Source organism: Procambarus clarkii, chromosome 26, assembly GCF_040958095.1.
Source record: "Procambarus clarkii isolate CNS0578487 chromosome 26, FALCON_Pclarkii_2.0, whole genome shotgun sequence".
NCBI lineage: Eukaryota > Metazoa > Arthropoda > Malacostraca > Decapoda > Cambaridae > Procambarus > Procambarus clarkii.
In genome coordinates, this window is record NC_091175.1 from 45,261,019 (window position 1) to 45,279,153 (window position 18,135).

The 18,135-nt window shown below is 45.2% G+C and overlaps 1 protein-coding gene, 4 non-coding genes and 1 pseudogene across 5 annotated transcripts in view; 5 read left to right on the plus strand and 1 right to left on the minus strand.

The window, feature by feature from the left end:
* The window catches only part of LOC138368972 (major royal jelly protein 5-like), a 16,467-nt gene extending 14,616 nt beyond the window's left edge, over positions 1–1,851 (minus strand). The window contains exon 1 of the mRNA XM_069331702.1: positions 1,775–1,851. Within this exon, the coding sequence (XP_069187803.1) occupies positions 1,775–1,851 (77 nt within the window). The remainder of the gene's footprint in view (positions 1–1,774) is intronic.
* A 4,838-nt stretch (positions 1,852–6,689) lies between these two features.
* Positions 6,690–6,865, plus strand: LOC138369065 (U2 spliceosomal RNA; annotated as a pseudogene).
* Positions 6,866–9,398: 2,533 nt separating this feature from the next.
* Positions 9,399–9,591, plus strand: LOC138369060 (U2 spliceosomal RNA). Its single transcript, XR_011229748.1, has one exon. It is a non-coding gene; the product is annotated as a U2 spliceosomal RNA (small nuclear RNA).
* Positions 9,592–12,127: 2,536 nt separating this feature from the next.
* On the plus strand, positions 12,128–12,320 carry LOC138369061 (U2 spliceosomal RNA). The gene has a single exon (XR_011229749.1). It is a non-coding gene; the product is annotated as a U2 spliceosomal RNA (small nuclear RNA).
* Positions 12,321–14,853: 2,533 nt separating this feature from the next.
* Positions 14,854–15,046, plus strand: LOC138369062 (U2 spliceosomal RNA). Its single transcript, XR_011229750.1, has one exon. It is a non-coding gene; the product is annotated as a U2 spliceosomal RNA (small nuclear RNA).
* A 2,543-nt stretch (positions 15,047–17,589) lies between these two features.
* Positions 17,590–17,782, plus strand: LOC138369063 (U2 spliceosomal RNA). The gene has a single exon (XR_011229751.1). It is a non-coding gene; the product is annotated as a U2 spliceosomal RNA (small nuclear RNA).
* The last annotated feature ends 353 nt before the right edge of the window (positions 17,783–18,135 follow it).

Here is an 18,135-nt window from a genome sequence, read left to right on the forward strand (position 1 = left end):
ACGTCAATGAAACCCAGAACCCACCCAAGTTCAAGCGCACCTGCACTCTCACCCCTCTCCATTTGAATGCTAGTTTCCTATTTAGATTTCAAATGCTTCATTCACCCCTCTAAACACCACCGACGTATATTTACATTCTTTATTTAGCAGGCACACATTCATTCACGTAAAATAACGAATAAAATTGATATAGAATCTACTATAATTTGCAAAGCGACCAACCACCAAATGTCATTGTGAAAGCTAGTTTCGTAATTAGCTTTGCAATACTTCATTTACCTCCCTAAACACCAACAATGACCGAGTATTTGTATACTCGGTAAAAGCGATGGATGGATTCCTTACACATTCACATATATTAAGCAATGAATTTGCTATAGTACCTACAGTACTCAGACTTCTCGAATTACTTACATCTTCTTATATCTTAACTTTGTTGTTCATTCAACAACAGAGTCGTTTTCCAGGGAATCCCGTTATGTTAGATGATGCATCGCCTCGCCTCGCCTCGCATGGCATCGAATCGCATGTCATTGCATCGCATCGCATTGAACTGCATGGTATTGAATCACAAGGCATTGAATGGCATGGCATGGCATGGCATGGCATGGCATCACGTCACGTCTCTCGTCTCTCGTCTCTCGTCTCTCGTCTCTAGTCTCTAGTCTCTCGTCTCTCGTCTCTCGTCTCTCGTCTCTCGTCTCTCGTCTCTCGTCTCTCGTCTCTCGTCTCTCGTCTCTCGTCTCTCGTCTCTCGTCTCTCGTCTCTCGCCTCTCGCCTCTCGCCTCTCGCCTCTCGCCTCTAGCCTCTAGCCTCTCGCCACCCAGCCCTGCCTCGCTTCGCCTCGTCTCCGGTTTGTGAAAACGATGTATCAAGCAAAGTGTTAGATGTGAAAAAGTCGTGATATATATACAAAAATGGAATAGTTGGCGTGTAATAGTGCTGTTCGTTTTCTGTTATGGTATCAGAGAGAGAACGTCTCCTATTTATATTTTTGACGAGCGTTGGCGTAACAGGCCCCTTGCACTTTTAATTCGTTATTGTACTTTTCAAAAGCTGTAGCTACCTTAAGACACATGACAAATGGAGGTTTATGTATTAGAGTTAAGCGCTATACTCCCTGGCCAGGAGCGAATTCGTGAAACGCCACGCGAGTCTGTTTACCACTTTGCCGCCAGTTACATATTCACTACTCATGAATGAAACCATGTAATATCATGAATTTGCATATATATATAAATTCATTGATCAGGTAAGAAATGGTTAAAGCCTTTACTGCATGGCGTTTATATGTATGCTTGAATTCGAATAGTACTCAACGATAATCACATGCCCTTTTGCAATTGAAACTCGCTACGTGGTTTCTAGCCGCAATTGTTGCCTGGTGTTGCAGAGCAACCATGCATCCTATCGCTTCTCGGCCTTTTGGCTAAGATCAAAGTGTAGTAATCGCTTCTCGGCCTTTTGGCTAAGATCAAAGTGTAGTAGATCGCTTCTCGGCCTTTTGGCTAAGATCAAAGTGTAGTAATCAAGCCTCAAGAGGTTCAAAGGTACCCTGCTACGTCGTTATTAGTGCGCTGAGTCCACTGAAAGCGATAGTCATGTAGCTACAGGAGCTTGCTTTGCCATTGATTGGCTTGCTACACCCCTTGCGGGTTGGCATCCCAGGTCTGTTGAGCACAAGAGTAGCTGGCTGAACTCTTGTCTAGTGATGCACACTTAGTGTGCATTGCTCACTTGCTTTTGCAGTGCTCACAGACCACCCCCGACCGACCTGCCCCCCCTCTCATCAGGCCATGTTCTCCTGTTGAGGGGCTCGGCGAGGCCGGCCCTGATACGTGGGACTTCCATGCTTTTTCCGAGTAAGATTGACCCCTACTGCGAGGATCCCGTTGCCACTCCTATATGCTGCCACTCCTATATCCAGCAACGGCCCTAACACACTGGACTTTATTGCTCGCTGAAATGAGCTGCCGCCCAATATAAGCAGCAAGCAGATGTCTTAGAAGAAAGAAGGAGATGCAAGCAGATGTCTTAGAAGAAAGAAGAAGATGTTGGAAGAAGAAGATGTCTTAGAAGAAAGAAAAAGATGTTGGAAGAAGAAGACTTCAGCAGCGATGACGACTTCAGGATAGACGACTTCATGAACTTCAGGAACTACAAATTCAGGAAAATTACAGATGAAGCTGACGCTTTCTTTGAGGGAACACAGCGCTCCACCATCGACCTGCCTGAGCCTACACCTCGAGTCCGAGACCGTGGACTCCAGCTCCAGCAGGACCCACCTCCAGCCCCATTCCGCTTCAGGGATCCTCCCAGACGATGCTGATGGCTTCTACAATGGAACACAGCGCTCCCTCATCGACCTGCCTGAGCCTACCCCTCCAGTTCGAGACCCTAGACTCCAGCCCCAGCTCCAGGACCCGCCTCCAGCCCAATTCCGCTTCAGGAGCCTCCCAGACGATGCTGATGGCTTCTACAATGGAACACAGCGCTCCCTCATCGAAGCACCAGAGCCTACACCCCGGGACCAAGTTCCTGGGCTCCAGCTCCAGGACCCGCCTCCAGTCAATGAAGAGTTCCAGCCACCGACACTGCCTGCAGATGAAGAAGAAGAGTCCCAGCCACCGACACTGCCTGCAGATAGAGAAGAAGAGTTCCAGCCGCCGCCCCGAGTTGAGGAAGAGCTTCAGCCACTCAGGCTGTCTCCAGTTGGTGAAGAAACTGATGTAGAGATACAGTCATCGTTTCTACCTGACGAAGAGAACCAGCCGCCGACGCCACCCAGGGCAGAAGATGAAGTGTAGAAGAGCTTCAGCCCTTGGACCCGCCTCCTCCTCAGCAAGACCCCCAACCAGCGACCCTCAGCCAGCAAATTGGAGAACTTATCAACCAGGGAAGGAACGACCAACTCGCCCCTGTAGCAGATGAAGAAGATGCAGATGGACAGACCCTTGTGCGACAACCCCAACGAGATGGAGAGGTGCTCATCACTTGGTTCCCCTTGCCCCCTTACTTCAGCTGCCCTGAGACGTTCTGCCACAAGAAGTATACAGGATGTGTATGGACAAGCAAGCAGCAGTCACTCACCCGCCACCTTCGAGAAATCCATACCCTACCAATAACCTCGACTATTCAGAAGTGTGCAGGCTGCTCTGAAACCCTAGGACTCCGCCCAACCAGGCACAAATGCCAAGCATTACGACGATTCATTGAAGGCAGACCCCAAGTAGAAGAAGTTAGACACCATTTCCAGTGTCCCACATGTACTTCAAGCTTCACCACCAAAACAGGGCTCAACAACCATCGCAGAACCCACCGACAACAAGATGCAGTGGCCCGCCGACGACCCAGACCTAACTCCCCACCCAACCCACAGCCTGCCCAGTCCTCACCTTCCTCCTCCTCCTCCTCCTCCTCCTCTCCTCGATCCTCACTCAACCCCCAGTCTGCCCAGTCCTCACCTGCCCCCTCTCCTCATCCACCGCCCAGCCCACAGTCTGCCTACTCCACACCTGTCTCCTCTCCAGCCCATCCTGCACCTGACAACCCTCTAACCCAACACCACCTGCCTCAGCAACAAATCCCCCCCCATCCTTCCCCCCTACCCCCTCTCCCCCCTCTTAGCCCTATTCCAGAGCCGGATGATGATGCCCCGCTGTCTCCAGCCTCCAACACTGACAACCAAGACCAGTCACAACCCCAAGAAGATGATGATGATGGTGGAGACGACGCCGGCGATGAAGAACAAGACCAACCCCGACAACAAGAGGAGAATGTTCCAGATGAAGCAGAGGAACATTGGTTATTAGAAGAATTCTCTGCGCCCCTGCACAATCTCCTCCACCACCCAGACTGGGACGCCTTCACCGAGCTTCTGCAGCAGATAACAACAACAATGCAGGAGCACTTCAAGATCCAAACTGATGGTAGTTCGACGACTTCAACTCCAATCGACGTCAACGACTGTGCTGCCATACAACGACTCTACAGAAGAAATCGGAGGAGGGCAATCAGATTGATCACGACAGGTGAAAGTGCCCGCTGCGCCATTCCCAAGGAACGAGTCGAGGAGCACTTTACCCGCACACTTAGTGCACAAGACCCCCTCCAAAACTTTGACATCATCACTGCCATTCCTGAACCACCTGAAGACCGCACAGAAATGGACACAGGAGAGTTTCGAGAACGTGAAGTAGCAACAAGACTCTCCAGAACAGAAAACACCGCTCCAGGAGACGACAGACTTACATACAGCCACTGGAAGCGAGCAGACCCAGAATGCCGTGTCATCACAGCAATCTTCAACATCTGCTTGAGTCAACAGAGGATCCCAGAGGCCTGGAAGTCTTCCCGGACAGTGCTCATCCCCAAGCTAGGCGACCCAGACGACATCACGAACTGGAGACCCATTGCACTCTGCCGCACCATATACAAGCTGTATACTGGCTGCCTCTCATCAAGACTACGAAACTGGATCGTGGAGAACAAAGTGCTGTGCCCTGCCCAGAAAGGATTCATGCCGACTGACGGAGTTTTAGAACATAACTTCGTCCTACAACACTACCTGGATGCAGCAAGAACAGGGCATGGCAATAAGGACATATACATCGCTTCCCTAGACATCACCAACGCCTTCGGCTCAGTCCCAACTGAGCTCATCTCTGCAGCACTCCAGAGGATGGGAGCTGGAGATGACTTCTTAGCAGTCGTCAACAGCATCACCAACGGAAACACCACAAGGATTATGACAACCGGCGGCGAAACAGCAGAGATCCCAGCCAACTGTGGAGTCAGACAAGGATGCCCAATTAGTGGACTCCTCTTCAACATCGCCATAGAAGCTATCCTGAGGACTGCAATCAACACAGGACTCGAAGCTGACCCTGACCTGAAACACCCCTGCCTGGCATATGCTGACGACATCACCTTGCTGGCCGGGACAGAAGAGAGGTTGCAAACTCTACTGAACACAGTTGGAAGAGCCTGCCAAGCTGCAAACCTCACACTCAACCCGAACAAGTGCTACTCCATGCACTTGTCAGGACAGACACCAGTGGGCTTGAGAGAAACCCAGTTCCAGATCGCCGGAAGAAACATCCAGTATCGACTTGGGGGAGAACACTCCAAGTTCCTAGGACGACCTGTCGGCTTCCAACTGATGTCTGGCGACTCCTCAATTGACGAATACATTGAACTTGGGAAGAAAGTTCTCATGAGCAAGTTGGCTCCATGGCAGAGACTCGACGCACTGAAGACATTTGTTTTCTCCTCGACAGTCTTTGCCATGAGGACTTGGCAGTTTAAGAAGACCACTTGGACCAAACTGGATGATGCACTAAAACCCCACATCAAGAAGACCCTCTACCTACCAAGCCGCGCAGCCAACGGATACCTGTATGGCAGCACACGAGCAGGATCCTGTGGGATCCCTCTAGCAGCAGAAGACTCCGACCTATTCCTAATCGACACTGCATTCAAACTTCTAAACTCGCCAGATGTTGATACAAGGGATATCGCACGAGAAGACTGCCGCCTCGTAGTGGCCAAAAGAAGACAAGAAGAAGAAGAAGAAGTAACTCCTGAACATGTCTGCTCCTATCTCTCCAAGGCCGAACTACCTGGAAGATCCAGCACTATCCAAACCATCTGGTCTCGGGCAAGAGATGCCTCTGGAAGAATGGAAACGACATGGACAGCTGATGGAGAAAACATCTCCATAACCTGTGGTGACAAGACCTTGAAGGCTGCTGCAAGAAGAATTGTAGCCAGAACCATCAGAAACCATCACAGACAACTTCGCGACGCCCGCCTACACACCCTGCGAGACCAAGGAAAGGCGATGTGTGTAGTGTCTCAAGAAAAAGCCTCCTCCCACTTCATGAGAGAGGGGGAGTACACAACGTTTGCTGACTGGCGCTTCATTCACCGAGCAAGGTTGAACTTGCTTCCCCTGAATGGAGCCACCCGACGACCAAACACCAACAAGAACTGCCGACGATGCGCCTGGCAAAATGAAACTTTGCCACATGTCATGTGTCACTGCATGACATACTCGGACGCCTACAGAAGACGCCACAACGCCTTGGTGGACAGGATCAAGACAGCCGCCTTGGGACGCCACTGGAAAGTGACAGCAGAAAACCAGCGAGTTCCAAGAGCAGACAGTGTTCTGAAGCCCGACCTCGTCATTGAGAAGGACAACGAACTGCTGATCATAGATGTCACCTGCCCCTTCGAGAACACGGAAGCCGCCTTCACGGAAGCTCGGACCGAAAAGGAGATGAAGTACGCCGACCTCGCCGCCGAGATGAGGGCCCTGCCGCGGTACAACAGAGTGACCGTCCACGCCTTCATCGTAGGACCCCTAGGATCGTACGACCCCCACAACGAGCGTCTGATGAAGAGATTGGCTTCGAAGAAGTACCTCGCGACCTTCAGGAAGCTGTGTGTGAGCGACGCCATCAGATGGTCGAGGATGCGGTACATCGAGCACATCACTGGAGCACGACAGTATGAATGATATGTATAATATGTATATTAGCTTGTATGTAAAATTTTGTATTGTATAAATGTTAGGCTCAAAATGAATTCATACTATGTAAATTGCATAAAAGCTCCTTTGTAAACCTTAGCTGTTGCTGTAAAATGTTAAGCTAGGCTATGAAAGCATTGTAAAAAGACACTCTGTACCATTTTTTGAAAATAAAATCTGTTCTTATCAGCTTAATATCTGATACGATCCCCATGTGGGATCCTCGATATTAAACTGATTTTTGCAACATGGCGAAGTGCTAGGAGCTTGCTCCACCTTTGCCGCGGATCGGCCCGGTATTGCAGTACCTCTGGGATCGGTCCACTCCCTTCGGGGAGACCAAAAACAACCCTATCAACTAGTCAAAATCAAGTAGGAGACGATTATGTTAATTGGTTATGTACATTAATGAATCGTGTTAATTTGAATTGCAGTAATTACTTCACACCAGCCAACATCGTATGAGGAAAAAGCCTTGGAACGAGCAGCAGAAGTGAGTCAGTCGAGTCCGGGTTTGATGGGTCGAAGCTGAACAACTGCAACGAGTTAGAGGGAAGGAAGGAAGGAAGGAAGGAAGGAAGGAAGGAAGGAAGGAAGGAGAAAGAAGGAGAAAGAAGGAGAGTGAGGTGAGTAATATCATTTAATAACTTTAGATTAAAGATTATGTGCGAGCAAAGAAATACGATGGTTGGTGTGGAAGGAAAGAAGTTGATTTTATGAATGGGGGGGGGGGTTGCCAGTTAGTGCAATATTAATTGATTTTGTTTGTTTTCTGAGATAGGTTATATAGGGTGAAGTTTTTCTCTATTTATATAAGTGTGGAAACTGGTTTAGATAGCTTAGTGGTTTGTTATGAAAAGGCTGGTAGAGATGGGTTGAATAGTGTTAGACTTGTGTCTGCATTTAGTGGAGAACTGGATTTGGTATTTAAATGGCATCTAATATGACGTAGTCATTGTGCAAATAAACTCTAAATCAACGGGTTTACTATGATCGAGAACCTAACTATAATAGTTACCCATTGTTGGCATGCTCTTCTTTTTTTTACAGAATTACTCACTCTCCCTTGTGAGGGAGGGAGGGAGGGAGGGAGGAGTGTGTGTGTATATCACTCGGAATTCCTTAGTCGGCTCTGACGGCGAAATTATATTCATACATACATCAAGATTAGACGTTTATCTATTTAATTTACCATTGCTGGAATGTACCAATGCGTAATAAAGACGAAATTCGACTTGAGATGGAGGGAGGTGTTGCTTTGGTGTGGTTTTACACGGCAACTCAACGATCGTTTGCCACTTCCACGCTTGCCTGCCAGCCGGCCAGCCACTAGCCTCAAAGTGAATTCCAGTGTCTTGATTAGCTTTACAATCCATCATTTACCTCAATACACACTAACAATGTGTATTTATATACTTCAATCGAGCATTCGATGCACACATTCACCTGTAATATATACGTCAATGAAACCCAGAACCCACCCAAGTTCAAGCGCACCTGCACTCTCACCCCTCTCCATTTGAATGCTAGTTTCCTATTTAGATTTCAAATGCTTCATTCACCCCTCTAAACACCACCGACGTATATTTACATTCTTTATTTAGGCAATGTATGCAGGCACACATTCATTCACGTAAAATAACGAATAAAATTGATATAGAATCTACTATAATTTGCAAAGCGACCAACCACCAAATGTCATTGTGAAAGCTAGTTTCGTAATTAGCTTTGCAATACTTCATTTACCTCCCTAAACACCAACAATGACCGAGTATTTGTATACTCGGTAAAAGCGATGGATGGATTCCTTACACATTCACATATATTAAGCAATGAATTTGCTATAGTACCTACAGTACTCAGACTTCTCGAATTACTTACATCTTCTTATATCTTAACTTTGTTGTTCATTCAACAACAGAGTCGTTTTCCAGGGAATCCCGTTATGTTAGATGATGCATCGCCTCGCCTCGCCTCGCATGGCATCGAATCGCATGTCATTGCATCGCATCGCATTGAACTGCATGGTATTGAATCACAAGGCATTGAATGGCATGGCATGGCATGGCATGGCATGGCATCACGTCACGTCTCTCGTCTCTCGTCTCTCGTCTCTCGTCTCTAGTCTCTCGTCTCTCGTCTCTCGTCTCTCGTCTCTCGTCTCTCGTCTCTCGTCTCTCGTCTCTCGTCTCTCGTCTCTCGTCTCTCGTCTCTCGTCTCTCGCCTCTCGCCTCTCGCCTCTCGCCTCTAGCCTCTAGCCTCTAGCCTCTCGCCACCCAGCCCTGCCTCGCTTCGCCTCGTCTCCGGTTTGTGAAAACGATGTATCAAGCAAAGTGTTAGATGTGAAAAAGTCGTGATATATATACAAAAATGGAATAGTTGGCGCGTAATAGTGCTGTTCGTTTTCTGTTATGGTATCAGAGAGAGAACGTCTCCTATTTATATTTTTTGACGAGCGTTGGCGTAACAGGCCCCTTGCACTTTTAATTCGTTATTGTACTTTTCAAAAGCTGTAGCTACCTTAAGACACATGACAAATGGAGGTTTATGTATTAGAGTTAAGCGCTATACTCCCTGGCCAGGAGCGAATTCGTGAAACGCCACGCGAGTCTGTTTACCACTTTGCCGCCAGTTACATATTCACTACTCATGAATGAAACCATGTAATATCATGAATTTGCATATATATATAAATTCATTGATCAGGTAAGAAATGGTTAAAGCCTTTACTGCATGGCGTTTATATGTATGCTTGAATTCGAATAGTACTCAACGATAATCACATGCCCTTTTGCAATTGAAACTCGCTACGTGGTTTCTAGCCGCAATTGTTGCCTGGTGTTGCAGAGCAACCATGCATCCTATCGCTTCTCGGCCTTTTGGCTAAGATCAAAGTGTAGTATCTGTTCTTATCAGCTTAATATCTGATACGATCCCCATGTGGGATCCTCGATATTAAACTGATTTTTGCAACATGGCGAAGTGCTAGGAGCTTGCTCCACCTTTGCCGCGGATCGGCCCGGTATTGCAGTACCTCTGGGATCGGTCCACTCCCTTCGGGGAGACCAAAAACAACCCTATCAACTAGTCAAAATCAAGTAGGAGACGATTATGTTAATTGGTTATGTACATTAATGAATCGTGTTAATTTGAATTGCAGTAATTACTTCACACCAGCCAACATCGTATGAGGAAAAAGCCTTGGAACGAGCAGCAGAAGTGAGTCAGTCGAGTCCGGGTTTGATGGGTCGAAGCTGAACAACTGCAACGAGTTAGAGGGAAGGAAGGAAGGAAGGAAGGAAGGAAGGAAGGAAGGAAGGAAGGAGAAAGAAGGAGAAAGAAGGAGAGTGAGGTGAGTAATATCATTTAATAACTTTAGATTAAAGATTATGTGCGAGCAAAGAAATACGATGGTTGGTGTGGAAGGAAAGAAGTTGATTTTATGAATGGGGGGGGGGTTGCCAGTTAGTGCAATATTAATTGATTTTGTTTGTTTTCTGAGATAGGTTATATAGGGTGAAGTTTTTCTCTATTTATATAAGTGTGGAAACTGGTTTAGATAGCTTAGTGGTTTGTTATGAAAAGGCTGGTAGAGATGGGTTGAATAGTGTTAGACTTGTGTCTGCATTTAGTGGAGAACTGGATTTGGTATTTAAATGGCATCTAATATGACGTAGTCATTGTGCAAATAAACTCTAAATCAACGGGTTTACTATGATCGAGAACCTAACTATAATAGTTACCCATTGTTGGCATGCTCTTCTTTTTTTTACAGAATTACTCACTCTCCCTTGTGAGGGAGGGAGGGAGGGAGGGAGGAGTGTGTGTGTATATCACTCGGAATTCCTTAGTCGGCTCTGACGGCGAAATTATATTCATACATACATCAAGATTAGACGTTTATCTATTTAATTTACCATTGCTGGAATGTACCAATGCGTAATAAAGACGAAATTCGACTTGAGATGGAGGGAGGTGTTGCTTTGGTGTGGTTTTACACGGCAACTCAACGATCGTTTGCCACTTCCACGCTTGCCTGCCAGCCGGCCAGCCACTAGCCTCAAAGTGAATTCCAGTGTCTTGATTAGCTTTACAATCCATCATTTACCTCAATACACACTAACAATGTGTATTTATATACTTCAATCGAGCATTCGATGCACACATTCACCTGTAATATATACGTCAATGAAACCCAGAACCCACCCAAGTTCAAGCGCACCTGCACTCTCACCCCTCTCCATTTGAATGCTAGTTTCCTATTTAGATTTCAAATGCTTCATTCACCCCTCTAAACACCACCGACGTATATTTACATTCTTTATTTAGCAGGCACACATTCATTCACGTAAAATAACGAATAAAATTGATATAGAATCTACTATAATTTGCAAAGCGACCAACCACCAAATGTCATTGTGAAAGCTAGTTTCGTAATTAGCTTTGCAATACTTCATTTACCTCCCTAAACACCAACAATGACCGAGTATTTGTATACTCGGTAAAAGCGATGGATGGATTCCTTACACATTCACATATATTAAGCAATGAATTTGCTATAGTACCTACAGTACTCAGACTTCTCGAATTACTTACATCTTCTTATATCTTAACTTTGTTGTTCATTCAACAACAGAGTCGTTTTCCAGGGAATCCCGTTATGTTAGATGATGCATCGCCTCGCCTCGCCTCGCATGGCATCGAATCGCATGTCATTGCATCGCATCGCATTGAACTGCATGGTATTGAATCACAAGGCATTGAATGGCATGGCATGGCATGGCATGGCATGGCATCACGTCACGTCTCTCGTCTCTCGTCTCTCGTCTCTCGTCTCTAGTCTCTAGTCTCTCGTCTCTCGTCTCTCGTCTCTCGTCTCTCGTCTCTCGTCTCTCGTCTCTCGTCTCTCGTCTCTCGTCTCTCGTCTCTCGTCTCTCGTCTCTCGTCTCTCGCCTCTCGCCTCTCGCCTCTCGCCTCTCGCCTCTAGCCTCTAGCCTCTCGCCACCCAGCCCTGCCTCGCTTCGCCTCGTCTCCGGTTTGTGAAAACGATGTATCAAGCAAAGTGTTAGATGTGAAAAAGTCGTGATATATATACAAAAATGGAATAGTTGGCGTGTAATAGTGCTGTTCGTTTTCTGTTATGGTATCAGAGAGAGAACGTCTCCTATTTATATTTTTTGACGAGCGTTGGCGTAACAGGCCCCTTGCACTTTTAATTCGTTATTGTACTTTTCAAAAGCTGTAGCTACCTTAAGACACATGACAAATGGAGGTTTATGTATTAGAGTTAAGCGCTATACTCCCTGGCCAGGAGCGAATTCGTGAAACGCCACGCGAGTCTGTTTACCACTTTGCCGCCAGTTACATATTCACTACTCATGAATGAAACCATGTAATATCATGAATTTGCATATATATATAAATTCATTGATCAGGTAAGAAATGGTTAAAGCCTTTACTGCATGGCGTTTATATGTATGCTTGAATTCGAATAGTACTCAACGATAATCACATGCCCTTTTGCAATTGAAACTCGCTACGTGGTTTCTAGCCGCAATTGTTGCCTGGTGTTGCAGAGCAACCATGCATCCTATCGCTTCTCGGCCTTTTGGCTAAGATCAAAGTGTAGTATCTGTTCTTATCAGCTTAATATCTGATACGATCCCCATGTGGGATCCTCGATATTAAACTGATTTTTGCAACATGGCGAAGTGCTAGGAGCTTGCTCCACCTTTGCCGCGGATCGGCCCGGTATTGCAGTACCTCTGGGATCGGTCCACTCCCTTCGGGGAGACCAAAAACAACCCTATCAACTAGTCAAAATCAAGTAGGAGACGATTATGTTAATTGGTTATGTACATTAATGAATCGTGTTAATTTGAATTGCAGTAATTACTTCACACCAGCCAACATCGTATGAGGAAAAAGCCTTGGAACGAGCAGCAGAAGTGAGTCAGTCGAGTCCGGGTTTGATGGGTCGAAGCTGAACAACTGCAACGAGTTAGAGGGAAGGAAGGAAGGAAGGAAGGAAGGAAGGAAGGAAGGAAGGAAGGAGAAAGAAGGAGAAAGAAGGAGAGTGAGGTGAGTAATATCATTTAATAACTTTAGATTAAAGATTATGTGCGAGCAAAGAAATACGATGGTTGGTGTGGAAGGAAAGAAGTTGATTTTATGAATGGGGGGGGGGGTTGCCAGTTAGTGCAATATTAATTGATTTTGTTTGTTTTCTGAGATAGGTTATATAGGGTGAAGTTTTTCTCTATTTATATAAGTGTGGAAACTGGTTTAGATAGCTTAGTGGTTTGTTATGAAAAGGCTGGTAGAGATGGGTTGAATAGTGTTAGACTTGTGTCTGCATTTAGTGGAGAACTGGATTTGGTATTTAAATGGCATCTAATATGACGTAGTCATTGTGCAAATAAACTCTAAATCAACGGGTTTACTATGATCGAGAACCTAACTATAATAGTTACCCATTGTTGGCATGCTCTTCTTTTTTTTACAGAATTACTCACTCTCCCTTGTGAGGGAGGGAGGGAGGGAGGGAGGAGTGTGTGTGTATATCACTCGGAATTCCTTAGTCGGCTCTGACGGCGAAATTATATTCATACATACATCAAGATTAGACGTTTATCTATTTAATTTACCATTGCTGGAATGTACCAATGCGTAATAAAGACGAAATTCGACTTGAGATGGAGGGAGGTGTTGCTTTGGTGTGGTTTTACACGGCAACTCAACGATCGTTTGCCACTTCCACGCTTGCCTGCCAGCCGGCCAGCCACTAGCCTCAAAGTGAATTCCAGTGTCTTGATTAGCTTTACAATCCATCATTTACCTCAATACACACTAACAATGTGTATTTATATACTTCAATCGAGCATTCGATGCACACATTCACCTGTAATATATACGTCAATGAAACCCAGAACCCACCCAAGTTCAAGCGCACCTGCACTCTCACCCCTCTCCATTTGAATGCTAGTTTCCTATTTAGATTTCAAATGCTTCATTCACCCCTCTAAACACCACCGACGTATATTTACATTCTTTATTTAGGCAATGTATGCAGGCACACATTCATTCACGTAAAATAACGAATAAAATTGATATAGAATCTACTATAATTTGCAAAGCGACCAACCACCAAATGTCATTGTGAAAGCTAGTTTCGTAATTAGCTTTGCAATACTTCATTTACCTCCCTAAACACCAACAATGACCGAGTATTTGTATACTCGGTAAAAGCGATGGATGGATTCCTTACACATTCACATATATTAAGCAATGAATTTGCTATAGTACCTACAGTACTCAGACTTCTCGAATTACTTACATCTTCTTATATCTTAACTTTGTTGTTCATTCAACAACAGAGTCGTTTTCCAGGGAATCCCGTTATGTTAGATGATGCATCGCCTCGCCTCGCCTCGCATGGCATCGAATCGCATGTCATTGCATCGCATCGCATTGAACTGCATGGTATTGAATCACAAGGCATTGAATGGCATGGCATGGCATGGCATGGCATGGCATCACGTCACGTCTCTCGTCTCTCGTCTCTCGTCTCTCGTCTCTAGTCTCTCGTCTCTCGTCTCTCGTCTCTCGTCTCTCGTCTCTCGTCTCTCGTCTCTCGTCTCTCGTCTCTCGTCTCTCGTCTCTCGTCTCTCGTCTCTCGCCTCTCGCCTCTCGCCTCTCGCCTCTAGCCTCTAGCCTCTAGCCTCTCGCCACCCAGCCCTGCCTCGCTTCGCCTCGTCTCCGGTTTGTGAAAACGATGTATCAAGCAAAGTGTTAGATGTGAAAAAGTCGTGATATATATACAAAAATGGAATAGTTGGCGCGTAATAGTGCTGTTCGTTTTCTGTTATGGTATCAGAGAGAGAACGTCTCCTATTTATATTTTTTGACGAGCGTTGGCGTAACAGGCCCCTTGCACTTTTAATTCGTTATTGTACTTTTCAAAAGCTGTAGCTACCTTAAGACACATGACAAATGGAGGTTTATGTATTAGAGTTAAGCGCTATACTCCCTGGCCAGGAGCGAATTCGTGAAACGCCACGCGAGTCTGTTTACCACTTTGCCGCCAGTTACATATTCACTACTCATGAATGAAACCATGTAATATCATGAATTTGCATATATATATAAATTCATTGATCAGGTAAGAAATGGTTAAAGCCTTTACTGCATGGCGTTTATATGTATGCTTGAATTCGAATAGTACTCAACGATAATCACATGCCCTTTTGCAATTGAAACTCGCTACGTGGTTTCTAGCCGCAATTGTTGCCTGGTGTTGCAGAGCAACCATGCATCCTATCGCTTCTCGGCCTTTTGGCTAAGATCAAAGTGTAGTATCTGTTCTTATCAGCTTAATATCTGATACGATCCCCATGTGGGATCCTCGATATTAAACTGATTTTTGCAACATGGCGAAGTGCTAGGAGCTTGCTCCACCTTTGCCGCGGATCGGCCCGGTATTGCAGTACCTCTGGGATCGGTCCACTCCCTTCGGGGAGACCAAAAACAACCCTATCAACTAGTCAAAATCAAGTAGGAGACGATTATGTTAATTGGTTATGTACATTAATGAATCGTGTTAATTTGAATTGCAGTAATTACTTCACACCAGCCAACATCGTATGAGGAAAAAGCCTTGGAACGAGCAGCAGAAGTGAGTCAGTCGAGTCCGGGTTTGATGGGTCGAAGCTGAACAACTGCAACGAGTTAGAGGGAAGGAAGGAAGGAAGGAAGGAAGGAAGGAAGGAAGGAAGGAAGGAGAAAGAAGGAGAAAGAAGGAGAGTGAGGTGAGTAATATCATTTAATAACTTTAGATTAAAGATTATGTGCGAGCAAAGAAATACGATGGTTGGTGTGGAAGGAAAGAAGTTGATTTTATGAATGGGGGGGGGGTTGCCAGTTAGTGCAATATTAATTGATTTTGTTTGTTTTCTGAGATAGGTTATATAGGGTGAAGTTTTTCTCTATTTATATAAGTGTGGAAACTGGTTTAGATAGCTTAGTGGTTTGTTATGAAAAGGCTGGTAGAGATGGGTTGAATAGTGTTAGACTTGTGTCTGCATTTAGTGGAGAACTGGATTTGGTATTTAAATGGCATCTAATATGACGTAGTCATTGTGCAAATAAACTCTAAATCAACGGGTTTACTATGATCGAGAACCTAACTATAATAGTTACCCATTGTTGGCATGCTCTTCTTTTTTTTACAGAATTACTCACTCTCCCTTGTGAGGGAGGGAGGGAGGGAGGGAGGAGTGTGTGTGTATATCACTCGGAATTCCTTAGTCGGCTCTGACGGCGAAATTATATTCATACATACATCAAGATTAGACGTTTATCTATTTAATTTACCATTGCTGGAATGTACCAATGCGTAATAAAGACGAAATTCGACTTGAGATGGAGGGAGGTGTTGCTTTGGTGTGGTTTTACACGGCAACTCAACGATCGTTTGCCACTTCCACGCTTGCCTGCCAGCCGGCCAGCCACTAGCCTCAAAGTGAATTCCAGTGTCTTGATTAGCTTTACAATCCATCATTTACCTCAATACACACTAACAATGTGTATTTATATACTTCAATCGAGCATTCGATGCACACATTCACCTGTAATATATACGTCAATGAAACCCAGAACCCACCCAAGTTCAAGCGCACCTGCACTCTCACCCCTCTCCATTTGAATGCTAGTTTCCTATTTAGATTTCAAATGCTTCATTCACCCCTCTAAACACCACCGACGTATATTTACATTCTTTATTTAGCAGGCACACATTCATTCACGTAAAATAACGAATAAAATTGATATAGAATCTACTATAATTTGCAAAGCGACCAACCACCAAATGTCATTGTGAAAGCTAGTTTCGTAATTAGCTTTGCAATACTTCATTTACCTCCCTAAACACCAACAATGACCGAGTATTTGTATACTCGGTAAAAGCGATGGATGGATTCCTTACACATTCACATATATTAAGCAATGAATTTGCTATAGTACCTACAGTACTCAGACTTCTCGAATTACTTACATCTTCTTATATCTTAACTTTGTTGTTCATTCAACAACAGAGTCGTTTTCCAGGGAATCCCGTTATGTTAGATGATGCATCGCCTCGCCTCGCCTCGCATGGCATCGAATCGCATGTCATTGCATCGCATCGCATTGAACTGCATGGTATTGAATCACAAGGCATTGAATGGCATGGCATGGCATGGCATGGCATGGCATCACGTCACGTCTCTCGTCTCTCGTCTCTCGTCTCTCGTCTCTAGTCTCTAGTCTCTCGTCTCTCGTCTCTCGTCTCTCGTCTCTCGTCTCTCGTCTCTCGTCTCTCGTCTCTCGTCTCTCGTCTCTCGTCTCTCGTCTCTCGTCTCTCGTCTCTCGTCTCTCGCCTCTCGCCTCTCGCCTCTCGCCTCTCGCCTCTAGCCTCTAGCCTCTCGCCACCCAGCCCTGCCTCGCTTCGCCTCGTCTCCGGTTTGTGAAAACGATGTATCAAGCAAAGTGTTAGATGTGAAAAAGTCGTGATATATATACAAAAATGGAATAGTTGGCGTGTAATAGTGCTGTTCGTTTTCTGTTATGGTATCAGAGAGAGAACGTCTCCTATTTATATTTTTTGACGAGCGTTGGCGTAACAGGCCCCTTGCACTTTTAATTCGTTATTGTACTTTTCAAAAGCTGTAGCTACCTTAAGACACATGACAAATGGAGGTTTATGTATTAGAGTTAAGCGCTATACTCCCTGGCCAGGAGCGAATTCGTGAAACGCCACGCGAGTCTGTTTACCACTTTGCCGCCAGTTACATATTCACTACTCATGAATGAAACCATGTAATATCATGAATTTGCATATATATATAAATTCATTGATCAGGTAAGAAATGGTTAAAGCCTTTACTGCATGGCGTTTATATGTATGCTTGAATTCGAATAGTACTCAACGATAATCACATGCCCTTTTGCAATTGAAACTCGCTACGTGGTTTCTAGCCGCAATTGTTGCCTGGTGTTGCAGAGCAACCATGCATCCTATCGCTTCTCGGCCTTTTGGCTAAGATCAAAGTGTAGTATCTGTTCTTATCAGCTTAATATCTGATACGATCCCCATGTGGGATCCTCGATATTAAACTGATTTTTGCAACATGGCGAAGTGCTAGGAGCTTGCTCCACCTTTGCCGCGGATCGGCCCGGTATTGCAGTACCTCTGGGATCGGTCCACTCCCTTCGGGGAGACCAAAAACAACCCTATCAACTAGTCAAAATCAAGTAGGAGACGATTATGTTAATTGGTTATGTACATTAATGAATCGTGTTAATTTGAATTGCAGTAATTACTTCACACCAGCCAACATCGTATGAGGAAAAAGCCTTGGAACGAGCAGCAGAAGTGAGTCAGTCGAGTCCGGGTTTGATGGGTCGAAGCTGAACAACTGCAACGAGTTAGAGGGAAGGAAGGAAGGAAGGAAGGAAGGAAGGAAGGAAGGAAGGAAGGAGAAAGAAGGAGAAAGAAGGAGAGTGAGGTGAGTAATATCATTTAATAACTTTAGATTAAAGATTATGTGCGAGCAAAGAAATAC